A 26,907-nucleotide genomic window follows, 5' to 3' on the forward strand; every position below is an offset into this window, starting at 1 on the left:
ATTGTTCCTCCGTCTGATGGCACTGCTGAGCACAGAAGGCGGCAAGGACGAGCCAGTGACAAACCCAAGGGGAGCTTGGCTGGACCTTCCCCACCCTGCTGTAAGGGAAGGTCACAGCCTGGTACCTGCTTCTCCCCAACTCCCCAGGAAGGCTGCTGAGGAGCCCAAAATCCCAAGCTGCCTCTGCTTTCACCAACTCCACCTCCCTGAGAGACCCTTCAAATGCTGCTGAGCTTCTCAAAGTGCTTGGTAACATCCCCTTTTCAAAAGGGACTGGGTCAGCAGGGGCTCGGGAAGAGGAGAGGAGATGGAGAGCACAGGAGGGAGGGAGCAAGGAGCAGAGCAGAGGGGCTCAGGCAGGCTGAGATGATGCAGGGGACCAAACGGCAACATGACAAGGGTGGTCCACACACAGAGGTGAAGAGGAGACCACGCTGCATCAAGAAACAGCAATTCACACGCTTGTAAGGCAGCAGGTCCATCTGCAAGAGGCTGCCACAAGCACACGGGCCAGCAAGCAGGGTGTCCTTCCTTGGACCCCAAGAGTCTGACAAACCTCCCCACTGGCACGGCTGCGTCTTCCTGAAAGACTTCTCACAGGAAAAAAAAGAATAAAGCCACAAAACACTTCATCCTAGACTGCTTGAAAGCTCTGCTAGGGCACCTCGTTTCAGGCACTGGAAGACAAAATCCTGAGCGACCAGGAAGCATGGGGCACCACTCGCAGGTGTGCACAGCCAGAAGAGCTTGTAATTGCTGGTGGCTTTTCAAAACGTGGCTTCCAGCTCACGGTGAGGCTTCGAGACAGGCTGCCCACAAACGATGCTGTGCCTGCATCCCCCCCGGCACCAGCCCTCGCTCCATCCGTGCGAGCTGGTGCACCCCTCAGGTCCTGCAGCCCTCGCACCTCACCTTGAGCTGGACCTCGCAGGCACAGAGCGGCTGCCCACCCACGAAGGACGCTGACGGGAAGCCAGGGCCCCGCTCGGAGGAGGGCGGCATTCCCGCACCCACCTTCGCAGGGAGAGCTGCTGAGCACCTCAAAACCGAGCCCGGTGAGGAATGTGATGCTCCAGGGTGGCTCTCGCTGGGGCAAGGCAAAGCGCCCAGCTGCTGGGGAAGGGATATTTTAGAGGCATCCCTAAAAAAGTTGTTCTCATGTCTAAAAAGGCTATTTCCATACTGGCACTCAGGCAGCACAACGTGGTCCGTCCGGTGGGTGCTGGGACCCATGCTGGACCCCAGCAGTAGTCCGCTCTGTTGCACCGGACCTGCCCCACCGCATCTCCGAGGAGCTGCCCCAGCCTGCAGGAGCCACGGCTGGCACCGCGTGAACCGCTTGTCCTCTCGGAGCACCGCCTGCTCCCCTTCCCAGGAAAAGCTGGGCTCTAGGTGGGGTGTCAGGGGCTGTTTGGGGAAGCCACCGTCCCCTGGCAGCTGGCTGACTCCTAAGGGTGCTGATGCTCGTGCAGGGAGGGCAGCCTCCTCATCATGGAGGTCCCCAGCCCCGGAGAACAAGGACTCATGCAAGCTCTGTGCAGGGCAAGGAGCAGGTTGGGAGGGCAGCAACCACAGCGGGGGGCTCTCGGGGCTGCCAGCCAGCAGAGTTTGTGACTCCAGGTGCGTTCCTGCCGCTTCCAGGCGTTTCGGAGCTACGGCCATCCAAGCCTCCGATGGGCAACCTCCAGGAGAAGCGCTCTGGCCCAAAGCATTAGCTGGGTTTGCCTGGACCGGGACATTGTGCCACCGAGACACTAGTGTGTTTGAGTGCAACGGAGGTGGGCAGCTTAGGCCAACCAGCTTGCACCCGGGCTGGCTCTGATCATCAGGAACAGCGTCTGCTACAGGAGCAGAGGTGGTAACTTCTGCTTGAAGCACTTGTCCCGCGTTTGCCAGCTGAAGTGCTACAGAGGACTTGCTGCTAGAGACCGGGACATCCAGAACTGACCCTCCCACCAGCCCGGCTGGGTTAAACGGGACGTGCTGTTCTGGTTGAGCAGAGCTGACCTCAGATGTAACGGAGACTAGAGAAACCACAGCGTCTTGGCCTTGCGCAGCAGGCGCCTGGGGCTGTGGTGGGGCTTGAAACGCCGAATTAGTTGCCCAGCAGTGCTGGAAATGAGCCGCAGCACTGTTTTCCGCATGGCAGGGTGACGCACTGCAGTGCGGGAAGTCCACGCTCTTCCCAGCATCCTCCCTGAGGAGGATCTGCTCCGCATAGGATGTCACCTCGGTGCCTAGCCTCTCGCCAACCTCCTGAGCGGGCGGCTCCTCCTCGGCACCCAAGCTGAGCAGAGCCTCCTCCCACCGCTGCAGCTCTGCGTTGTCCGCGTTTTGGCTCTGGAGGGTCTGGCAGACGTTTCCGTCCACCTCGCTCTTCTCGAAGAGGGCTTTGATAACAACCAGGAGGGAGTCGCTGTCCTCCTTGGCATCACCGATTTCCTCATTCTGGCTCAGTCCATCGGGCTCAGCGAGGAGATCTGGCAAGGAGAACTGAGGCGCGTTACCAGCATGGGAGATGTATATGGATGCGTCCTGCTTCATCATGGCCCCAAGAAGAGAGTTGGGGTCTACCGAGCGCTGCTTCGAGTGGGAGTTTGCTTGTGTCTGCAACTCCTCCTTAGCCTGGAAGGAGTCCAGGAACTCAGGAAGGTCATTCCCGTACAAGACTGCTTCCCCCGTGGCAAAGCTAAAAGGCAGCTGCAGGTTTCTCTTCCGCAGATGTTCCTCCCCTTCTTCGTTCCTTCAGGGCGGCGGGAAAAAAAGAGATGGAAACAGCATGAGCACCTCCTCTGGGCCAGGCAAAACCACCCTCCCGACAGCGAGACAGGAGCTCACAGCCCTGCCCTGGGCTTTTCTAAAGAAAAGGGTGCTGGATTGGGCTGGCTACGGTGCTGCTGATGGAGGGCTGGGGCTCTGGGGAGCCCACGGGGAGGTCTGCACGGCTCACGGAAGGGCTGCGTGTCCAGGGCTCACCCCAGGCAGGAGCGAGCACGTCCGCAACCACCTTCTCGGAGCCGTTTCGCTCGTGCCTCCCTGCTACAGGAGGGCACGTGCTGCAAAGCGCCGACCGTGCAACCCAACCAACCCTTTCCTCCACCCTCATCGCCTCCGTGTGCCTCGAGCAGCCCCACGGCCACCCACGCCGAGAGCAGGTGAAGGCAGCCGGAGACCCAGCGATACTCACGACAGGGCTCGCTGCCGGGCAATGATGCAGTCGGGCTTGCCCGCTTTGTACACCAGCCGGGCATTGGCCTGCACCCACACCCAGCCGCCCTTCTTGGTCAGCAGCCGGAAAACCGTCAGCCCGCTCTCCCCCGTCTTCATCACTGGGGCAGGGAGAGAAGAGAGGCGGCACAGACATGGTTACGCGGCGGGGGCAGACAAACGGCGCGCGCAAGATGCCACGAGGTTGAGCATCACCTCGTACCTGTGCTACGGGGGCAGAAGATGCAGAACGCAGCCAGCACACGATGCCACGTGCGGTGCTGTCCCTCTGCCAGCTCCCCGAGCAGGTATCACCCGGGAGAGGAGAGCCTTTATCACAGCTGCTCCAGACCCGGGACAGACGGCCCACCGAGGAGCAACGGTACTGGCACGGCCAGAGCTGCACCGGTGCTGGGGAGCTGCAAGGGCCCCCGCAAATGCACCCACCCCAATGGCCTCTCCCCCACCTCGGCACTCACTTCTGACATGGTTCTCCGCGCAGTGCATCATGTCGGCCACGTGCACAAACTGGTACCCGGACCCCCTCCGGCACAGCTCCGTTTCCGTGTACCCCAGGACAACCTTCCCCCTGGAAACAGTGCAGAAACCCACTAACACCAGTGATGGATCCCCCAATTGCACCCCACCGGCCAGGCGTGATCCCCTGCCCAGCACCCAGGCAGCTAGCCAAAGCCTCCCACTTCGGATGGAGCAACCCTCCATCCCTGGGCTGAGCTGCATCCCCTCTTCCACAAAACCACCCCGTGCTGGTTTTGCCGGGCTAAACGACAGCAGCCAAGAAGCGCTGGCGCCCAGTTAATCTGCTCCCCGTCTTACTGGGGGGCTGCAGCGGGTGGACAAAAGCATCAGACACCTTGCCATAGGAGTTGGGCCAGAAGTGCCCTGCTCCCACGGGCTCTGGTTTTCTGTCCAGCACCAGGGATTTTTGCCGCGGGGAAGGTGAGAGATGCCCTACCGGGAATCACAGGCCATGGGAGTGAAGTCCAGCTTGTGCTTTGTCTGGAAGATCAGCGTCTTGGTCCGAAGCTCCAGGATGGAGAGCGGCTGGAGGAGAGTTGCGATGGCGAAGAGAGCAAGTGGGGACCCGTCCGACGCTGACTTCTCCTGCCCGAGAAGATACTTCAAGCGCCCGCGGAAATTCAAGGCCTGAGAGGGGATTAGAAAACGTGAGCGTGAAGCAAACAGGGTGATGGGAACTGGCTGTGCTCCCACCCCTACGGGACACGAGTGGGCCCTAGGGAACACGCTGGGGGCAGAGGGGTGTCCCGGCGCGGGGCTGCGTTACCAGAAATCCCGAGGAGTTATCCAGCAAGCAGCGGAAGCGGCAGGTGAAGCTCCTCTCCACGAAGGAGGGCTTCCCGGGGCTGAGGTGCTGTGGGCTGGACGTGGCGCCGCATCCAGCCAGCAGCGGCTGGTCGGTGGGAAAGGCTGGGAAACCAAAGGGAAAATGAAGCTTTCCAAGCTGCGCACCTCGAGCTCATGGCCTTGCAGACCTGCTCCTGGCGGAGACTTGGCTGCTCAAGTGAACCCACGGTCTTCACAAGGCGGGTAAGACCTTGCCATGAGAAAGTACCGGTCCACGATAGTTTCTGGTCGCCTTGCCTCTCAGACAGGAGCAAGACAACAAGCCGCCCCCGCTGAAATAAATAGGATTTCAAACACTACAAAAGCAAAAAGGTTTGGGGGAAGCGTCCCCATCCCTCCAGCACAGCGAAAGACAGCACGTCATTGCTCTTGGCTGCTTTTGGTGACAGTGACCATGCCAACCCCTGGGATGGCTGCGAGTCCCAGAGGGAGGCTATGGGATGCTCCTCAGCACAGGGCTGCGCTTGGTGGCCATAAATGCCACCAGGAGGGTTTTCCGGCACGAGGTGGCCATGCAGAGGCGGCTGGCTGGTCCCCAGGGATCACCCCGGCACTCACCATCGGCAGCGTGCTGGGTGCTGTCGGGCACCGGGGCCCTGTGCAGCTGGCGGCGGAAGGCGGCTCTGTCGTCTGCGTGGATCAGCTCGTAGACGCTCTGGTAGATGAGATCCGACTGGAACGACACAAGGGGAGAAGAGCGTCGACTCCTGCCCAGCCTGGCAGAGGTGTCTGGAGGAGGACATGGCAGGAGGCTTTCCTTCGCGGGTGCTAAAAGTGCGGCGACTGAGTGTAAAGAGACAGGCAAACACAACCAGCTTTGTGTGCCGCGTGGAGAGCAAGGACCGGGAACCGGCTGCTTTTTTTTTTAGGGAAGGTGGCTCAGGAAGGAAGAAAAGGGAGCAGAGATGGGATCTGCCTGGGGAAATCGTGGGAACGCCTCAGAGGTTTCTAGAAGCAACAGACACGGCGATGTCCGAGTAACCCTGGCTGCTCAGGACTGTCACGCTGCCCGTTTCCCCAGCGTCCTCTGGCCACAGCTAAGCAGAGCTTTCCAGCCTGCTCCCCACACTGGCAAGGCTGAGGTTCTCCTGGCATCACCCAGCCCTTCCAAGGATGTTTCACACCGGCTCTGGCTCCTGATCCTTAACCCCAGTCCATGGGAAATACTGAAACTCCAGCTCCCTCCCCTGCCACGGGAGCCCCTGCTCTTTGGGAAGCTTTGCTCCCCATCCGCGGGGTGAACGCTGCAGCAGCGGCATTTACCCGGCACGTCTTAACTTCTAGTGTCTTCTTGGGACCAAATTCAGACACAGCGCCAGAAAGGCTGAGGGCTGTCACAGGGGAATTTGTTTGTGGGGTACAAATTGCCAGTCTGCAACAGCACGCGAGATCTCTCTTGCGTTGCCATCCCTAACCCTCCGCAAATAAGCAGTTTTGTTTCTTCCACAGGATCAACGTAAAAAATAATTTCAAGGTCGATCAAAACATTCTGACCAAACCAAACTTTTTTTTTTCCTCAGACTTATGCAGGGGGATTTGCTGTTTTAAAAAAGGTTTTTGTAGGGTTTTTTTGGTTTTTGGTTTTGTTTTGTTTTTTTACTCCAAACCCGTGGGAATCTGTATCCCAGCGCAAACCATCTTCCTTCAGTGGGCCACGAGGAAGGACAGACATGCTGATGCTGGGCTGTAAGGCTGGCCACGCAGCAGAAACACCAGCGAGTCCTCAACACCTCCTGCCTCCCGACACAGCCCTCTTCTTCTATGGCCATGCCTTGGACCGGTCTTTCCCATCCCGGTCCTGTATGCTGTGGTGGTCAGCATGGTCCTGCCAAGCCCACAGGCAGCTCAGGCCACCGACCGCCATGTCCCTGCCCTCAGAAACATGCCAGAGCAGAGCCTCCAGCTTAACCAGACATACAGGTACTTTGAGAAGACCACTCCCTGCCTGACAGCTCTTTTGGCTTGGGGCATCAGCCCAGGAGGATCCCAGTGAGCTGGGAAAGGGTGCAAAGAGAGGACAAAGAAGAAAACACATCAGTCTCTGCAGGTGCACCAGGAACCCAGGCAATGAAACGGGTTTGGCAGCCTCACAGCCCTCCTGTTGACTCAGTTCTTCGGCCAAAGGAGCTGGACGTCAGGGGAACGTGAGGTAACAGGGTGGATGTGGGGAGAGACCTGCTTTTCCTTGGCATCCTGTGTAACCCACGGTACTTCAGGGTACTGACACTGCTCGCCAGCAAGATACCCTCAGCCCTCTCTAAGTGAGAGCATATGTGCCCAGCAGCACGATACAAGAAAAATCTCACACCCCTCTTACACACAAAGACAAGAGGCTACAGAGCCTGCCATTGCTCAGCTGGCATCTGTTCCTACTAAAGTCACAAGCACGCTTGTTGGCTTTCACAGCCTGCAAAGAACATGACTCATTTGAAAATGTACATCAAAAATGACCCAAGGGAGCTGGGAAGGGAGAAGGAAGTCCCAGCATGGCTATCAGCACCTTCTTCCCAGACCTGGACTGCATCCGTCTGTTGACAGCCAGGAAAAAACGGTACCCACCTGATGAAAGCCCAGGTAGTCCTGCACAGTAGGGGAGATGTAGAAGATGTAGCCATCTCCGGTCACGGCGATGACAAATCCATTGAGTGCCTGAAAGCAGAAGTTGAGCCCACAGTTACTTTCCCTAGCTTCAACCCAGCTGCTGAAAGATGAACTTCTCCAGGTGTTTCTTCAGCATTCGGGGACAGGAAGGGACCTTCTTCATCAACAAGGAACCCCACAAAAAAGGAAAGCACCTTGTGACCATGCAAGACTTTTAATCCTGGTTAGTTGGGGTTTGTTTTTTTTTTTTTTCTTCCAGTGTTAGCATGAGCAATGATCCAAGATGGACTGGCCACTTTTTCTAGACCCATCGTTGAAGCCCTCTCACCGCAGGGCAGCTCCTGCATCAAGAGGGACCAGCTAAGGAGAGGTTTCATAGAGGACCTAGAGTTAGTTACCTCCTCTCCAGCTGTACCAGCTGGGTATAGCTATACTCTTCTGGGGCTCTGATTTTCTCTAACAAACCTGCCTACAACTTCAATAACAAGCAGCAAGAGGCAGGGTAGAGGGAAGAAGGACTGCCCTGAGCCGTGCAGGAGCCTGGTGACTCCAGGAGGAGCCTAGCGTCAGTTGAAGCATAATGACACCTTCAGAGACAGTAACCAAACTGCAGTCAGTCACTGACCTGACCTATTTATCCACTCGTTCATTTTAAGGATGACCTCCAAAGACACTTTGGGCCTTGCTCCTCACCCTGAATTTTACAGTTAGGACGTTATACAAGGCTATTTCTGTATGTCTTCTCCCCACACTTTCTCCAATCACCCCCCAAAACCTGCCTTTTAATCCTTAGCACCTGAGGACATCGCTGTTCCTCGGACTCCTGCTCTCAGCTCCAAGGGTACGTGAACAACTCCTCACAAAGTACACGCAGTAAGACCAAATCCAGTCACTGCTATCATTCAAGATGGGAATGCAGCTAAAAACAACACCCACCTTGAAAGCAAAAGAGCTGGAAAAATCCGGAAACCCAGATCCCAGATTAGTGAAGGCCCTGATGTCGCATCTGTGACGCCTGACATGGCACCCCCCGGTCCTTATAGGCGTGCAGACTGTTTGACATGTCTTCGAGGAGGCGACAGCTCCCCATTCGCATCTGTCTCCCATTACACAGGACCACAACCTCTTCTCATCTGATTTTGCTCTTGCTCCTGACAAACATCTCAAGAAGCCCCATTGCTCTTGAGATGTTTGTCAGGAACAAACCCCCCATTGCCCCTCAAATTCGTCCTGGCATTGAACTGCTGCTATGAGACACCATACTGGGAAAATTACTCTCCTCTTGACAATGTTCTAGATGACTGAAGATAAGGCTTTAAACGCAAAACCCCCAAATCTCTATGAAAAAAAAAAAAATCTTCATGCTCATACCATCTGCCAACTTCACTTCTTGCCTTGCACTCTGCAATTACATACGCATGGCCTGCAGCTAAATCCATACCCAACTGGTAGCTCCTTGCTCGAGAAAGACCAAACCCACACCAAATTAGAGAAACTATTCCAAAACTATAGGAGATCATGGCTGGGGTGGAGGGAGGGGAGCTCACACATCTAGTGAATACCCAGAAAAAGAGGCAAGATGAAGATCCAGAGATACCTGGTGACTGTTTCAGGCTGATTTCCTCCAAAAGGAAAATACTGCACTAGATAGTAATTCCCGCCCCCTGCTCTTGTCTGTAATAGATTTAATTTGTTAGTGAATAAAAGGAGAGAATTAGGAAAATAGAACCCTAAGTGGAAGTCTGGGTTTAATCAGGATGTGGGCAGAAGTCTCAGCAGGTCCCATAAGCATCAAGCCAGGACCTGCCACAAATATGGACTCTGCCCTCGCTGCCCAACTCGGCCATGCTGAGCTGCCCCTGGGGGGGGGACCATGGGGACATGCTGTTTCGCTTGAGAGAAGGGTCCAGCCACCCATGCTGCTCCTTCGGCTCTGCTCACCCTCTTCCTCCATGCAAAAAGGAGGCAGGAGCAACCGGCTGACACAGCTCATGCATTTGCCCATTTACAGCAACACTCGGGCTCGCCTGGGATGGCTTTTTTTAGTCACTTGGATAATTTGAGAGGCTGCTGGACTGAGCATGTTGCTTGATACCATACAGATCCAGCTTGCAGCAGGACCGGTCCCTTTCCTTTGTGAGCTGCAGCCCCCCGAGGGGCCCTGAGTCAGAGTTCTCTGCAAATTACAGTATCTGATTAAAATGGTCTTTGAGGGGAAAGAAAACATCAGGCAGCTCAGCTGGGGGATTTCTGTCACATTAACACCTCATAAGCTCTCCAGATGCCTTCAATCACCCGAGGCTGCCAATGCTCTGGTGACTCAACAAATTGCCATCATATGGTCCAGCTCAAACCCCCGGAGAGCGCTCGGGAGCAGCTCCATCATGGCACTGGGGCAACCGCAGGCTCCCTCTTGGCTATTGTATTATTCCAGCTGTTCCTCCGTGACTCTCACACTTGCAGACAGCTAAGACCACTCCTGGGAGCGAAGCCTGCATGGGAGACTTCACACGGTCCAAGCTTCGTCGCCAAAAGTCACACTGGGCTCCCAGGAGTCACCACCTCAGCAAAATCCCCCATGGGGGCTCTGCTCATACATGCCTGCCTGCCCGTAATGGTGGGCATTTCTGTAAGGCTGGGCAGGAGCAGGGTTGAAGGCACCAAAGTCAGACTTTAAGGAGAGCCAAGCATCCGTCTGCCTGTGCTCAGAGAGGTGGAAGAAAGGAGAAGAGGACTGAAGGCCCAGAAAGCACAGACACGTGCAACGTCAGGAACGCAGCCATGGAAAGATTAAAGGTCTTGCACAGACTTGCTCTGCAGCCCCAAGGAGCAGCAAGTTGACATGCCCAGATGTTTATTCAGCAACCAGCTTTTCCATGTGACCTTTCTATCCCATTTCCTTCCAGCTTACATTTATAAATCGCAGCCCAAACAAAGAGCATTCTGGCCAGCTGATTCACCAGCTCCTTGTTCTCTGAAGTTCATTGAGAGCTATTTCATCAGACACACACTGGCCTTCCTACAAAGCAAAGCTCCCACCACGCATTGAATTTGTCCACCACTGTCTTCCAAGATCCATCTTCCCTTCTTTCCGCGCCGCCCCCCCCCGCCCCCAAACTGAACCTGGGCTTTTTCCATCCCAGGCAGGCTGCGAACTCATCCTAGAGAGCTCATGCAGTGCCCCAGGGAAGGCAAACAGTTCCTGGCGGATGTTTTATCCTGCAGCTGTCACCATTCTCCTCTTGGCATTTACTAGAACACAAGGAACCCACCACCTCGGAGACTAATCGGGGATCGATCCCTACACGGCTGTCTGATAGCCCTGCACCTCTTGGTTGGGATGGATGAGCTTGTGCACCTTGGGTCCACGAGCTGTAGCGGGTCCCAAGGAAAAAATGCCAGCTTTGGGCTCGGCGACGGCTAACGCCTGCGGCTACAGGCGCAGACAGCACCCGATGCCTTTGCGAGAAGGGCACAACCCACCACCCCGAGCCCGGCTCTGTTCACGGATGCAGTTTGTGGTACAGCCCCTACAGAGCCGCCGCAGCGTAACCGAAGGGGCAGCAAACTGCGGTGGGGATGGGGACCCGTCCCAGCCAAGCAGCGTCACTTGTCCCTGTCCCAAGGTGCTCAGTGCCTGCAACAATCACAGCGAAGCAGCTCCTGGCAAGGACAGGGTCTCCTCTTGCTCCACAGGTGGGACCGCATGCTCCGTAGCTGCCGTACGGTTCAGCAGACAGGGACCAGCCGTCGTGCCCGGCGGATAACGGGAGCCAAGGGAAGACCCCGGACGACCGAGCTATGGCACGATACCTGGAGCAGCAGTTCTCCCTCAGGAAACAGCTCTCCGACGACCTGCGGGTCCATTCGTCTGTTCCCTCCTGGGGCTCTGGGCTGATCCAGCACGCAGTCACCAACGTTCGTAGCTGTGGCTGCGAGTGAGAGGGCAAGAAATCAGCGTGGAAGGGGCAAGCTGGGAGCCTCTCCCTCCTCCTCCCCACCCCAGTGCTGCTCGTGCACGGCTGCACCATGCTACCCGATGCATGTGGACCTAGCTCAGAAGAAGACGAGACTAGTGGAAACCAGAGCAGAGCCCCTTTATAGACCCATGCCCAACTTGCCCAATGCTTCCTCCAAGAGATTATTTCCCCTGCTTGGTCCCATTTCTGGGAAACCTCGCTTCTGCCAAGGTCTGAGGCAGAGATGCAAAGGCTAGAGGGGAGGTGAGTGCTTCTGCGCTGCCCAGGCTAGGGAACACCACCCAACACAGTGAGAAGTCTTCAGGTTAGCGCCTGGTAGAGCTGAAGTTGGCTTCAAGCCACCCCAGTGCCACAACGTCTGCTTTCCTGCCCTTCAGGGCTGACAAAAGACGGTGGCAAACCTTCCCGAACCATCTGAGACGCCATCAAAGCACCCATATTATTTTTCTCCCTTCCGCCTCTGGCTGCTCAGAAGCGGATCAGAGGGTTGGTGGCCACGGCACTCCCAGCGAGACACCTGAGCAGCTCTCTGCTCCCAGGACTCATTGCCATGACCTCCCCAGGCTGATTCACGTGCTGCCTCATGCTTCCTCACTAGATGCCTTCAAGGCAACACCCGTGGGTGCAGCCAACGTGAAACCTCCTGCCCTGGTCGCAGGACCTTGAGCATCAAGGGACACACGCAAAACCGGTTGTTCAGGGAACAGGAATGAGGACGGAGGCTCCCGGGGACATGCCCAGCGTGGTACTTCATCTGCTGGGGAATTATCATTGAAAAATTCAATCCAAACTCAGCTTCCAACAAAAGGACAATTTTCAAGGCACGTTTTTGTGCCAACTTGACCAAAAACTCACAGGAAAACCTCAAAGCAGCCCCCGTGTAGGAACCACCCCACCTCTGCCACTGCCGTGAGCTCCTGCAGCGCCCCGAGGTCGGACAGAACTCACACGCCCTGTGCACAGCCACATCCCGGCAGAGCATCACTGCCTGTCCCGTCTGAGCCCTGGGTTTCTGATGGCACTGCATGACCGTGGCTGGATCCAAAGGGGAAAGGTCTTCCTAACTTGGGGGAGCGGTAGGAAATGAGCAAAAAAAACCCCAAACCATCCCAAGTCTGACCACACATTTAATTTTCTCCATGGTAGAAGTTCTCACCTCACCATTGAAAGGTTTTAAAGGTTTGTTGTTTTTTTTTTTTTTTCCCCCAATAGCACCAAGTTCAAAGCCAAAATAATTCCAGACCCCAAAAACGTTTCATCTGAAACTGCTGACATGAGACATTTTGCTTTTCATCAAACCATCAACATGCAAAAGCATTTTCCCTGACAGATCTGCATTTTTGTATTAAAAACCAGTTCAAGGTCAAAACATCGCTCGGGTCTATTTACATGTGGAGCCTGAGTGACAACAAGCACCCGCCCATGCAGGCTTTCAGCAACCGGGCGCATGGTTAAAGATAATTAGCCGAAGGTCTTGCATAAGGTGACACAGAGGAGCCACGCTGTTGCAGTCACACAGGCTTAAACAGAAGCGGAGCGGATGCTCTGAGCCCATTAAGCAGAATTAGCCTTGATCTCTCTCTGTCGCTGGTAGAACTGGGCTACTTCAGCCTCCCCCACACCTTGAGTGCTCCTTGGAGATGCTCAGGCAGCAGTTGCATCTTCTGCCCTTTCCATCCTGTGCCCTCACGTGCCGGAGGGAAGCCCGGCTTGTGGGCAGCTCCCTCGGACATGCCTTCCCCTCCCCGACAGCTCTCCTCTGGGTCAGTTTAGCCCACGCCGCAAATCTGCATTGCCTGCCCCGCGTAAGCTCACGTTCCCATTTCTGCAGGGGACGACCCTCTGCGTAGACACTTCCCAAATCAGCAAGAGGTGGATCAGCCGGGCCAGGGGACGCGACACCTCTGGGAACGGTTGGGAAAGATGAGGTTCAGCGCCAGGGAAGTAGTCACTGCACTCAGTTTGCTCATCCGTCAAGGAAAGGCACGTCCCCAGGAGTTTCAAAAGGCAATTTTGAGGCAGTCACCAAGCAAAAAGCCTCCTCGCACGATTGCCAAGCGATCCCCAGGGAAAACCATCCAAAGCCCATCTGGACCACGGGTATGGCTTCAATTCACACATGATGGAGAGGAATAGTTTCAGAATGAAATATTGATTCTTTTTTTAAATCTGAATTCTTTTGAAGGGCTGACTCCTCTCTAAACCATTGAAATGAGGCAAGCTGGCAGGGAAATTAAAAAAGAAACCAACTTCTTCCAAAACAAAGCTCCAAAAGGGCAGACAGCATTTTGAGAGGATGCACGTCCCAAGAGCACATGGTCTCCAGCTCTCTCCCAGTGTCCACCAGCAGCATCTGCAGGGAGAGCTGCAATGAGCTGGGGAGAGCTGCTGTGGGCTTACAGAATCCAACACACAACACCTACTTGCTCATTTTGTGCTTTCCAGCAAAATTATTTCTTCCAACTCTCCCACCGATCTTAGCAAGGGGCTTTTAATCTCCCATCAGAGATGCTCACTTCCCCTACTCTCAAACACAGGTCCATTTCTGCACAGCTGAGCTAGAAAACCCTGCAGAATCTATCTCTAATCTATCGGACACACATAGTGTGTCTATACAGGACACACTATGACGACCTGACTTGGGGAGAAGGCCTGGAGCACAGAGAGAGGGTAGGAAACCCAAAGAGATGGTGTCTGCCAACTGCTTTGCCACCAAGTATCACCACACTGGAGTTGCAAGGTCCTAACTGCAGGGCATGGATTGTAACTGGTGCTTCTAAGTATTGGTGGTGTCGAGCAGCTGGTGTTCACATCCAGCCCAGTCCTCACCATCCACGGCCAGAGGCCAAGGAGACGCTGAGGCCAGTGCATGAGGCAAAGTGCATGGTGCTCTCCCACCAAAATAATCCAGGAATGTGTGACGTGAGCTCCCCTTACATTCATCATCACTTCAACACCTCTGGCCCGGTCTTGTTCTTGCAGAGGGCTTCTCTGCTTCAAGAGACAGCCACCCTGCTGGGGATGGCCAGTGGTGGAGTAAGCATCCAGCAGACGGGCAGGGCTGAGGCTGCTCTCAGAAGCCACAGCCGTTCCTCAGCGGTCTAGATGATCCGGAGACCTCCTGTACCCATTTTCAGGTGGTGACCCTCTTCACGTTCAAACATGTCATGACTGGGTGTCCTCCTCAACCAACAAGTCGGCAGCAAAGCGTCCCTGTGGCTCCCCCCCCTCCAAACAGGTCTCTGAACTCATCCTCGCTCAAACTGCCAAGAACCGCAGGGGTTGGGAGCAATCCCAAGAGATGCCCGAGCACATCCAGATAGAGGACTCTGGGCCCATGTAACCCCCAGGGGTACAGAGGCTATTCCCAGTCACTTTTTGACTTGGAAAGGAAAAAAAAAAAAAAATATTCCTTTTAATCAAAGTGCAGAAACCCCACCCCACCCCATCTGCAACACGGGTAACCTCATGGGAGGGAGGGATCACTCCTGATGATGGGTCCCCCATTTGCTTGAGACAAGTTATTAGTCTCTGGGGGATTTCAGCAGCACATAAATCCACGCTCACCAGAAACCACTTGCAGGATGATCACCCCATGACAGGCAACGCTGGCTCCGTCTCCTGATGACATGGGGTGGTGGCTTGGAGCCTCCTTCCCCTCCCGCTGGCTCCCTGATGCAGCTGGGCGAAGGCGATGCAGAGAGCATCTCCGGGACGTGCTGTGACTCCGGAGCGGAGCCTGCGGCAAGGTCAAGCTGGAGCCGGTGCTACCGGGAGCGGGGAGGACCGTCAGCCAGGGTTCTTCACCCCAGCAGAGCAGGCTATGTGATGGGGAGATGCCACCCCTCAGCATCCCAAGAGCCCTGGGTCCCTCAGCCTGCTGAAGGCATGTCTCCAAGGCGCTGCTGGCTAAGATGCACTGAAAACAACTGATGGCAAGCAGAGGAGATCCCCGTCTGCTGCAAGGCAGGAGAAAGCAGCTGCCAAGCCATGTTAAAAGCTGGTTAACTCCCCCCCTGTTTAAGATACTCGTTGTAATGGACCACCACATGTTGAGACTCACTTCCACACGAAGCAGCTGAGACCAGAAAGTTAATGGGATTAAAAGAAACAGGTCCAACATGTATACAAGCTATAATATACCCACAGTAAAAGAAATAACTATAGATACAAGGAGGATGCACATTTGCTGTTTGTGCCCAGCTTTTTTAGTCTCCTGCTGTGCATCTTCGAGAATTAATGGGAATTAAGGCAACATTAAAAAGACCATGACAAAAGTGATCCGCAGTTACCAGGCAAATTCTAGGCATTTGCTGAAGCAATTTGGCGATCATTTATATTTTCAAAGTGCTGGGATAGAGGCTATCGGTGTGTAATGTTTAAGACAGGAGGGGGAAATCCAGCTCTGTCCTGAACCCCTACACCGGACAGAGCACCGGAGGAGGCTTCCTGCTCCTGGTGTGATCCCCAAAGACTGGAAGGCTTTCGTTCAAAAGGAAGCCAGGGGAGGTGTCAGCCAGGATCAGTAACATTTTCAGCATTAATGAATCAGGATGTGTCTTGTACATCCCCAAGAGCATCCCTTTGGGTTGGCTTTCTTGCCTCTACAAGGAGGTTTCTAAGCCCTGCAATGCGGAGGAAAGACCTCAAGAATGAGAAAGAAAGAAAAAGGAGCAAAGCAATCTCATCTCTTCACTTTTTGCTCATCACATTCACGAAGAAAAACACAGCAATGCAGCCATGGAGGCTAACACGTCCCTTGCCTCTGGCGTAGTTTAGTCACTGAAAAAAAAGTTATTGGTAAAAAAAAATCCTGTAGTCAGTTCTGCTCTCATGGACTGAGTTACACCGGTGGGAGATGACAGATTTCACCCATGGCAAGCGTTTCTCTTTGAACAGACTCCAGAGATGCCTGGCATCAAGAAATCAGGAGCTCCCAGCTCTTCCAGCAACACCAAGCCATGCACAACCGTCTTCCTCTTGGACTCGATCCCAAACCCCGTCAAATTAGTACCAACCTTTGCCTCAGCTGTTTAATACAGGCATCATGCCAAGCAGAGCAGGCTCATGCCATCCAAGCAAAACAGGCAAATGCCAAAACCACGGATTATAAACCTATTAGAAAAAGTCACCCAGCGTTTTTCCGAGGAGCAGAGGAATGCCCAGGGGAGTGCTGGCAGCCCTGAAGCCCACGCCAACCTCTCCAACCTGCTGCTGCAGCATACGCTCCCACACGGTCCTGCAGGGTCTTGCCCAGGGAGGGATTTAAGCTTGACTCCTTTCACCGCATCAGTTACTTCAGGTCCAGACCCCCGCAGCTCCGGCCCATGGTAACAGCAATCAACAAGGAGAAAAATAAAAAAAAAGCTAATTTAATGCTGACCGCAGTGAGATTACCCAGTGAAAACTGCTGCCAGCTGCCCCGCAGCAGAGCATTGCAGAATTGTACAGCAGCAGAGGTTGGAAGGGACCTGGTGAGATGTCCTAGGCCAACCCCCTGCTCGAGCAAGGTCAGCCGGAGCGGGTTTCCCCGGACCACGAGCGGTCCCTGGCACAGATGGCAGATGGGGATCTTGGATCTAACCTTCCTAACTGCACCAGTGCAGGCACAGCGATTGTCTGGGACTGCTGGTGGGAAGCACAGACCTGGGAGGATTCATCCTGCACTCCTCCGTGGGCAGGCGAACGGAGACCCACCGGGACTCCGGCTCCCGTGGTGGCAGGACCATGCTACCCAGCACATCCTCGTGGGATCCATCTCTGCACTGGCACCTGCTGGTGCTCAAATGCTTGCCTGCAAACGGCAGGTCTAGGATCCTCGCTGTGGAGCTAAGAGGCTGTCATCGTGGTGAAAGGTGGCAGCCAGGACCACTTGGACCGGGCACAGATGAGCTCTTGCTCAGCACAGACCAAGCAGAAGATCCCATCATGGCTGTCTGGAGAGCCCTAGGTGCCCAGGGGAAAGGCTGCATCATGCAAGACCTTCCCTAGGTTCATCCTAAATAGGTTGCAACCATGACATGGGTGCAGTCTAAAAAAAAAAAAAATACATCCACATATATAAAAGTCAGCTGCAACACTGACTACTCTTCACAGCCCGTGACCTGCCACCTCTGGTGCACCAGCATGAAGAACAGCCCCTGAAGCCGGTCCCACCTGGGCAGCTCCTACCTGCAGCCTTAACCACTTCTCCCCACCAAGCCAAAATGCCCAATAACCTTGTAGGCATACCTCTAGGTCTCCAGCTGCGCTCGCAAGGTGCAGAGTGAAGCCTGCAAAGGAGACAGGCTTGCCAACCCGTCGGTTGGGTCACAGCCCCTGCGGGACGCTATCCGGCCCTCCCTAATGCTTGGGCAGCAGCCCAGACCGGGTGTACGGCAGAGGTTTGGCAGGAGATTAAAAAGAATAAGGACACATGCGTGGACCACGCGTTCTCAAAAACACACACGTGGAAAGTGGCATCTCCTGCCCCAGGCTGACACTGGGCTGGGTGTAGGCCAGTGGGTTACAGGGAGGTACCCCACTATTTGCCATTTGTTATGAGCCGTTAGCCATCTCAAGCTTTGCCAACCTCCAGAGCATGGTGTCCTACCAGGAGAGGGTTTTCCACTGGTTCTCTCTACTGCAGACCTCACCACCTGGGTGACCTTACTCTAGGAAGAGGGCATGGCAGCACATACCCTAAGCACATCCTCTCCACCTCGCAGAACATTTTAAGCCCCATTTTCTTGCTGCTCTCATCCTTGGCAGAGCCACAGCTGCAACCCCCAGCATCTGCTGCTTTTGTTACGTGAACCCTAGGAAATGAACCCCAGCGCAGATCTCCAGCGAGCTGGAGGTTTTCCAAGCCACTCAGCACTAAACAAATCCATCCAAGCTTTCATGAGATCTCACTGTTTGCAGCAAGTGGAGCTCCCGTCACACCATACAGAGCCCAAGAGCATCACAGAAGCCAGCAGCACCGCAAACATAGAGACAAGCTTTTCTCCTTGGGCACTTACTCTCAAAGAGACAGGGATCAGCAAAGTCACTCCAGATTTATCTGGGAGACCATCAGACATAGGTCCAAGCAGCAACCACCGCAAATTGGTTTGCAGACAGAAGCTCAGCACAGGTCTGGCGGTGAGGTTCGGCCATTTTTTATACAAGTGACAAAACCTTTAAGCGCCTTTTAAGGCAGGTTTTGATAGCACCAGAGTTGTCATTGCTATTTACCAGCACTCAAAGGCTGGATCTGATGAGTAAAGCTTGGAACCTCCACCTTGCCATGTCTTACCCATATAACCTTGGGCAAGATTGAAACTTTCCTGATGCTCAAAGTAGGCTCTGACCCTGGGAGCATGGAGTTGCTTCATCTAGTTGAGGAGAAGAACGAACACGGGACCGCTCAGCTCCTGCAAGTCCCCAGCTGAGGTACAGCCATCCGCACCTGCGGGGCAAGCTCTTCCCCTAAGTGGGCATCAGCCACAAGCTGGTGACAAGTGCATGCTGTAGAGCAAAGGAGGGGGAAATCTGGACTTCCTGGGTCTATTCCTCCTCCTGACCACGGGGAAGAGTCAGACCCAGGGGACATAGCCACCACCATCCTGCTGGCACTTGGCACACATATCACCCGAGGGCCACCATGGCTTGAGACACACATCTGCCACACGCCGAGCCTTGAGACAGTGCTGCCTTCAGCTTCCAGCAGCAGGGCTTTATGCAGCCACCACGCTGCTCCTAGGAGAGCGGGGAGACCAATCCTGCCGACTTTTGTACTGTAGAGGAGCTTGGCTAAAATATGCTGAGATTTTAGCAACTGATCTCAAAGTCCAGTCCCACCCGACCCCAGGGGAAGGAGTGGTTCAGGAGCTGGCAATCATGGCCAATCCAGATGATTTCCCTGAACACCCGACTCCAAACTCACATGCCAAATATCCTTTTTTTTTTTTTTTTTTAATTTGCACAGCGAAGACTGTGATACCAGGCAGAAGAGAGCCATGCAACTTCTTCAGCGCTTGCACCAGGGGACAGCCAAGTTACAGCAGATGTGTGGATGCCCCAAACAAGCCTATGGAGGCACAGAGCTTCAAGAGCTTTCCTCTCAATGCCTGAAGCTTGTCATTTCCAGCAAACTACAAGTTTTTCTGGCTTCTCGTTAAAACACGGACAGAAAAGAGAGAACACTTAAAAGCAAAGCAGATTTGAAAGATGATCCAGTGAGTCATTGCCCTGCAATAGCATCTCCTGGTTTCCAAACAGCCCTGTGCTCCAGAACCAAGTTCAAATCCCAAAAGCACTTTCTTTCAACTTTCAAAAATTAAATCCTTGTGAGCTTCCAGCTGCGATCCCGCTGCCTGCTTATCCAACTGCAGACCCGAAGCATAAATCATGATAACCATGCTCCTCCCCAGGTGGGAGAGGGAAGGATGCAGAAGCTCCTGTGTACCTGCTGCTGACCCACGGCTCTCACGGCCGGCCCTCCCCTTGGCCATCCCCCTTGCTGTGCCCGCCGACCAGCTCTTCCTCACACCCCGAGGAAGGTGACGGTGAGCTAAAAGCAGCATTATGGAGGAGTAACACAGGGATATCCAGGACGGGACATTGGAGCTTCACATCAGGCAAGCACAAGAAAGCCTGAGCTTTGGGAGCCAATTCCCTGGAGCGTTTGGCCATCAATTTCTTTTCTGCTTTGAGTTTGTTGATGGGGCCGGGCAAACACCAGCGGGAAGGCTGATGAGCAGGGCAGCCAGACAGCCAGACAGACCTCCAGCATGGGCCCCACACGACCTGAGTCTGATCCCACCCAGATGACATGAGACAAGTCCCTTTCCCCAGTATCCCCCATGTAAGCAGGCACTGATAGCAGCATCCAAACCCACTATGGGTTGCCTTCCACTCTGTCCCACCCAAGACACTGCCCCAGACCCTGATGCCTGACTTCCTAAACCCCATTAAATAGGTCTGCTCCCAGGCCAGAGGCACATAGTACCCACGTATCAGAAATACCAGAGAAGATGGCAGAGAAGGTTGGAAACCCCTTCCTCACATTTCTCCTCGTGTAAGCAGCCAGGCAGTGCAGACACACAGGGAAGCTCAGTCCTACGGCTGGAGGGAGCACGAGAAATGCAGCACAAGCAAACGAGGCGCCTCAGGACATCACCCTGAGCCCACCTGCAATTTCCTTTCCGAAAGGAGAGTTTGGACACTGGATATAAACCCAAGCTTGCAGAAGGACAGGTTTAGAGGCCACAACACAGCCAGCCCAGAGCACGGTTTCCTGAAGGACAACAGATCCAGTTGCACGGCGCTGCGAAACTCACCTCTAGGTCACCGAGCTTTTAACGTGAACGCATTATGAATCCTGTTTGCTTTGTCCGTCAGATAAAGCAACCTTACAAAAGTCACCGTGCAAACATTTACAGTAGGCACAAAAATCTGTGCAAACCCAGCTCTAAATCCAACATGCAAAATAAGAGCTGGGCTCTTTCCCTCCAAGTGAGGGCCATGCTCAGTCTGAGATGCAAACTGGTGGAAACACCAGGAACTGGTCATTTTTTCCACAAAGAGTAGTCAACCCCCAAAATAGCACAAGATCGAGAAAAAGATCAGAAAAGCTGTAGGGCTTGTCAGAAAACACTGACCATCCTTGATGAGCTTTCACTCCATCCACAGAAGTTGATACCATTTCTGTCCTGCTTAGAGGAGGTCTTCTAAAACGTTTCTAAACCAGATCCTTCTCCACCAGTCGCTGCTTGTTCATGGCATCTGCGTGGCAGATGATTTATATTGACCTGGGCCAGCGTCACAGGTGCCACGTGCATTTTTATGAGCCTGCTGGTTACTGCAGCCCTGTCTACTGGTGTCAGAGGGGAGGGCTCCAGGAAAACCTGAAGCTCCCAAGAAGTTATCAGCAAAACCTCCATGCTGGACCTACGCAGGTCTCTGAAGCTGTCTGGGGAAGGCTATGTGCTGGTTTTCCTGCTTCAGGTGGCCAGGCAGCAGGTCTGACTGGTTTAAGAGACCAAAAAAAAGGGATAACACAGCAGCTCCGACCTCGGGCTGCAGTTGGACGAGCTCAGCCTGCACGCAAACCTGGCATGGCCAAAACGAGCTTCTGGACACCAGCACAAAGCCTGGCCAGCTCAAATGCCAGTGAAGTTTCCCTGATAACTCAAGCAGGTGTTGCACGCTCTTCAGGACAGTGTATCCTCTCCATCTGGAGAGGGAGGTGCTTGGATCCTTCCACCACCCCCAAGAAGAAACCAGCCAAAGACCTGTCACCTCTGCAGGGTCTTCCTGAGATAGTTTCCAAACCAGCAAAAGCTGCACCAAAGGCAGCAGGAGGAAATATCAGCCAATGCAGACAGGCCGGGGAGGACCAGAGGATTGTTCAGAAGAAGCATCGTCCATCTCATCTCTTACCAGTCTTTCCCCAAACTTTTGAAACGAAAATAAAAAAAAGCCAAGAAACCCACCACCAGCAACAAAAAGCCAAACCTAGTTTGGTTCGTCTCTGCTCCCAGAAGCAGCACCACGCATCAGGCTGGACGGGAGACTTAAATCGGGGAGGGAGAGCTAGCAGAAGGACACCAAATGGTGGGCAGCAGCTAATTCCTCCTGCCTTTCACAACAACCGGTCTATCCTCCTGCCCCACAGACTTGAATATCTGCTCCAAAGACACGAAGCCAAGAGGAGGCAGAGCCTCGGACGGGCTTTTCGGCACGTGCTGCGTTTCTTGCAAGAACCATCTCTAGCAGTACGTGGGATTTTTACTTTTAACCTGTGACACAGCCCAGGCAGGCATGTGTCCAGGGTCACCCACCAGCATCCGCCTCCCTGCCAGACTGGTTATAACCATGTACTTTGGCTCCACGTAGACTCTATTAACCCTTTGCCTAAGGGAAAGGGCAAGTGCCTGGACGCGATAGAAACGCTTGAAAAGAGGAACTCTTTATCAATATGGCACCAATTAGAGCTTCCTGGAGACAAGGCAATGGGCTTGGGCTGCTGATGGAGAGAGGTCGAGGCAGCAGAAGACAGGGATGCTCAGCAGGCGATGCCGCGCTCTCCTGCTGCGGGAGAGGAGCCTGCCCGAAGCAGAAAGCAAGACGACAGCAAAACTGAACTGGAAAGCACGGCACAAGGGCTTTCACCATCTCCCCCCCCCGAAACGCCTGATGCGATACACCACGAGCAGGCTGCCGTGACGTGCAGATGACACGGGTCTTCATCAGGCAAGGCTCAAACCAAGGTCGACCTTGATGAATCGGCGGGACGATCTGGAGTCAAACAAGATGAACTTCAGGGCAGACACGGGCAAAGCGAGGCAGGGGTAGAAATCAAAGGCACAGTGGCCAAATGGGAGTAATTGGCCTGGCAGAACGGGTCCCCAAGGAGGGGACAAGGCTGCCACCGAACGTGAATCCATGCAGTGATGATTGCTTTTCCGAAGCAGCCCTCATGCTGGGAAGCACACGGCGAGCGCATCCAGTGGGAACTGCTCCTGCTCAGAGGCAGGGGTCCCAGCTGGAGAGCTTGGCACAGGGGTCTCCTCTCGGGGACCGGCATCCCCAGCTGGAGGGGGCCCCAGGAGAGCCCCCAAGGGACAGGTTACAAACCTGGCATGGGGCAAAAGCTAAGGGAGCCAAGTTTTTTCAGTTTGGAGGGGAGAAGACGTGATAAGGAGCCTTTAACTACAGAAAGATGCTGATGGCTTCCTGCCCTCCACGTGCTCTGCCTTCACCAGGGTCCATCCCCTGTCCATTTGAACCCAAGGCACTGGAGATGAAACACATCTCTGTCCGTACATCCTGACCCCCGTCCATGCCATGCCATGCACACACACCAGTCCAGGCCTCCCCCAGCTGCAGGAGTCACCCCAGCCCTCAAGCACTGCTCCACGGCATTTAAGCAACTGCTTTTGTAAGCAGGTTATGAAAGCAATCCCTGGCAGCCTTTCAGGCTTTATTCGTACTGCAGCCTGCAGTTCACGTCCTGCTGGCAGGCACGGGCGTGCGGTGACTACCCTCCCAGCCAAGCTCTGCACCCCCATTTTCCCTCTTAGCCCAGACACGTGCTGGGTGCCGCCGTATCAGGAAGGAAGGCTGATTGCTGCCTTTTTTTGAATGGCAATGGAGAAAGCAATGCAGGTTAACGCTATAGCAGCACCGCCTGGGACAGAAGGACCTGTCACATCCCCAAAACGTCACGTCTTGCCATCACTGCATCAGGCTGCCTTCCTTCCCAGCTACCCACCCCGCATCTCATAGACGGGCGGGAAGCGAATCCTATTTCACAGGTTTGCCCCCCCCAAAAGCAGACGATGGAGGAAGAGATACTCAGCAAGGCTCGCGCTCAGTCCAGCCTTGCCTTTGAGGAGCCCAACACCATCCGAAGCGCATCCAATGCTGTGCATGCAGCAATCACCCCTCTTGCGCAAAGGCAGCCAGCACAAGACGTTTTTCCCTCCGCAGCAAGGTGCCTCTTTGCACCCCCATCATGTCCTTTGGGGTCCTGCTCCCAGGAAGGACCTCCTGGGTCACAGCCTTTCTGACCCAGCCACAGTCAGCCGCTACCGGCACAGGCTCAGCACAGCCTTCAGCAGCCGGCAACTCCGAAGATGTGCCAGAGGTGCTCGGGGAACAGCTAACATCACAAGAGAGGTCAGGCTAGCACCTGGGGCCAAACAGTCAGCATCTCCAGGGCAAGGATGAGGGTCCACCACACTCACAGCCACACTGGGTGGTCTGCAAGCCACCCTCGAGTCCTTTGCAGAGGCAACACACTGTTGTGATACTCCAACACCGCTCCAGGGATGAGAGCTGGAAGAGCAGGAGGAAGCTGCTCTGGTTCCCACCTGAGAAACCAGCCCTGCCAGAGACATCTCACCATTGCAGCCCCATGCGTGAGCTACAGCTTCAGGAGTAGGAGCCGAAACATCCGCAAATCCTGGGCCTGGGAGAGGCTCCTCAGCAGGGTATGGCATAAGCACATCAGGACAAAACTTCCCTGGGCTATGGCTGGGGAAGAGGGTGGCCAGCAGGTCTGTGCACCCAGGGTAGCTCGGCTGGCCTCCTCTTTGCAGTATTTTTCTTGCTCATAAAGGCAGCACCACATCAGGTGATGCGTAATGTGTACAACAGACCCCTGCTCCTCAAAGCCAAGGTCTGCAGAGAAACCCTGGAGCCCCTGCACAAGTGTTTTCACCAGCCGTAACTATCTCAGATACATCAATGACTGCTGAAAATCCAGAGGGCAGTCGCTGCTGTGACCTGTGAGCAGGAGGAAGGAGCTACATGTGCATGGGGGGGGGGGAAAAAAACACACCCAAAAGCCGCTGGTGCCAAGAGCAGAAGCAAAACAGCAGCAACGTCCAGCCACAACCGCTCTCCCACTGCGATTGCTGCCCTGTACCAGGGTCTCCGCAGCGGCAGGTCTGCAGAGAGGCAAACGCGAGGAGATCGGTTTTCCAGGCGTATCAGCTCAACCCTCCATCCCGCAAAAACAAACTGAGGTCTCTGGGTCTGAGGCATCATCCTCAATCTCACAGAAACCCTCATTAGAGAAGTCTAATAGACCCACCACAGCTGAGCCCAGCAGGGCCAGGGTGGCAAGCACAGCAGTAAACTACCAACATATGAGACCCCCTTCCAAGGAAGAAAGGGGAGAAAAATGAGCTGACGAGATGCCAAACCGAACAAGGGCCTTAGGAGCAGCCTTGTTAAGCCTCCCAGCCTCGATGAGCAGAGCCGCCCTGTGCAACAACTCCTACGCCTGCCAGCAGCCCACAGATCCCGGGGATTTTCCATTTAATTTAATTATAAACCGCAGTTCCCATTAGATGAGGGAAAGGTTGCTGTTCAGCAAGACCCACTGTTTTACCTATTGCTCCCCTTCTTCACCACAGGCTGGTGGGAGCAGGACACAGGAGGGCTTTTGGACATAAAGGAGGAGTAGTATGGCTGCTAATGAGAAGCAGACAGAGAAACTTTGCAGGAGGTCTCAGCTGCTGGGCAGGCACCCAAGCTGCTCCCCTCCACCCACGGTGCTGTTTCTCTGCCAGACACCCCCTCCGAAAGTGATGGGGCCAGGGTCCTCTGCTCCCAACACCCCCACAACCTCTCCCGAATCATTCGCCTGCCCGCTCTCCACCCACGCGACTCAGTTTCCAAGACCGAACTAGGTGGTCTCACTTTCCCAAGGATGTTGCTTTTCTGAGACACCAAGCACCCATAACTGACTGAAGATCATTAGATTTGGGTGTGCAGCATCCAAAAAATGAAGGTGATTCCTTCCAGAGGGGACATGGATAAAACGTGTGTCATGGCAGCAAAAGAAGGCCCGAGGGGCAGATGTCCCATGAGCACAGCACCTCCTGGCAACCATTGCCAACTCCTCCACATTTCTGGAGACGTGGGACTTTCCTCCCCAGTTTTCCAGGGCATTTTCGGGCCAGTATCTCAGCTAAAGGTGCAACGCTGATGTATTAACGTACAAGGGTCTGATACCACAACTCATCATCATCCCACCTTCAGGAGACACAACTTTCCATCCCGGAGCAAACATGGCTTGGGGTGGGATGTGAGCCGCGCAGTGGGGATTGACCCCAGCGGCTTTTTCACCCCTCGCAACATGGACACTCACCCTTCAAGTAGCTCTTCGCCTTCAGGTATCCGACAGCCAGTCGGAGGATGGAGAGTTTATCAAGCCTGGTGCGCACATCTTCAGGGAAGGGCAGCAAGCCAGTCAGCTTGTTCAGCTCCTGGTTGAGCCGGTCTCGATGTCGCTTGGAGGGGTTGGACTTCACGCCCTCAGCGGGCGGTGGTTTGGGGCTGGAAGAGGCAAAGGAGAGTTTAATCAAACCGGTCCTGTCCGACAGGCTCTTTCCAAACCCAGTGTGGACTTCAGTGCAGCCACAACAACGGTAAAACATCAGGTGGCCAAGATAAGGCCATTTGGCAGCCAGAACAAGCTCCAACAAGCCCACAAGGCAATGGCTGGAGGAGACATGGCCATCCCAGCTGGCCACCTTGTGCAGCCCCAGGCCTGATGTTCTCCAGCTGGAGTGCAGGGTGATCCTCAGATGGGCACCTTAATGTGCAGCCTGGCTGAGACAGCTCAGCTGGATACTACAGCCTTGCTCCCATCCTTGCTCCCACCACTGAGCCCTGGCAGGGAAAGGGACACCGAGGGCAGAGCCCTACAAGCCATCAGAGCATCTCTTGGAGGTCGGGTTAGACTCTTCCACCCACGCTCTGCTCTGTCCGCGCTTTCTCCTCTTCTTCCTCAGCCCATACCCTTCCCATGCAGCAGGTCTCTCCCTGCCCATGCTCCACATGCTCACACCAGGTCCTCACCACGGAAAGCACTACTTTTGAGTTGCTCAGAAGATTCACATCAGCTGTTCTGCCTGCCCAGGACTGAGCAGCTCTCAGCCAGGCCTTGGCAACGAGCATGCTAACAAATAGCAAGAATGGAAAGCAGGAAGGTCCAAAAAGATTTTTTTTATTTGAATTTATTTCAATTAGCCTCTGTTAAGTTTCCTCTGACTGCTCAGAGCCTGAATCCATTGCTTTAATTACGAATATTACAAAGAGGAGCACATGTGAAAGTTAATGACAGGACTCGGACAAAGAGATACTACATAGGGTGGTTCAGGGCAGAGCACTTAGAAAACAGCCTCTTTTTAAAGAAAAAAAAGTAGATTTTTTTTTTTTTAAATTTGTTCTCTTCCAATATTCTGATTTCTGA

The 26,907-nt window shown here is 54.5% G+C and overlaps 1 protein-coding gene across 1 annotated transcript in view; it reads right to left on the reverse strand.

The window, feature by feature from the left end:
• Positions 1–844: 844 nt before the first annotated feature.
• LOC127018445 (aryl hydrocarbon receptor-like) overlaps positions 845–26,907 on the reverse strand; it is a 29,504-nt gene continuing 3,441 nt past the window's right edge. Inside the window, exons 2-10 of the mRNA XM_050900056.1 lie at positions 25,801–25,988; positions 11,008–11,126; positions 7,153–7,242; positions 5,152–5,266; positions 4,514–4,656; positions 4,184–4,374; positions 3,687–3,796; positions 3,188–3,329; positions 845–2,743 (exon numbers count right to left, since the gene is read on the reverse strand). Of these exons, the coding sequence (XP_050756013.1) occupies positions 886–2,743; positions 3,188–3,329; positions 3,687–3,796; positions 4,184–4,374; positions 4,514–4,656; positions 5,152–5,266; positions 7,153–7,242; positions 11,008–11,126; positions 25,801–25,988 (2,956 nt within the window). The 3' untranslated portion in view covers positions 845–885. The remainder of the gene's footprint in view (positions 2,744–3,187; positions 3,330–3,686; positions 3,797–4,183; positions 4,375–4,513; positions 4,657–5,151; positions 5,267–7,152; positions 7,243–11,007; positions 11,127–25,800; positions 25,989–26,907) is intronic.

The sequence above is a fragment of the Gymnogyps californianus genome, chromosome 7 (assembly GCF_018139145.2).
Source record: "Gymnogyps californianus isolate 813 chromosome 7, ASM1813914v2, whole genome shotgun sequence".
In the NCBI taxonomy this organism is placed as follows: Eukaryota; Metazoa; Chordata; class Aves; order Accipitriformes; family Cathartidae; genus Gymnogyps; species Gymnogyps californianus.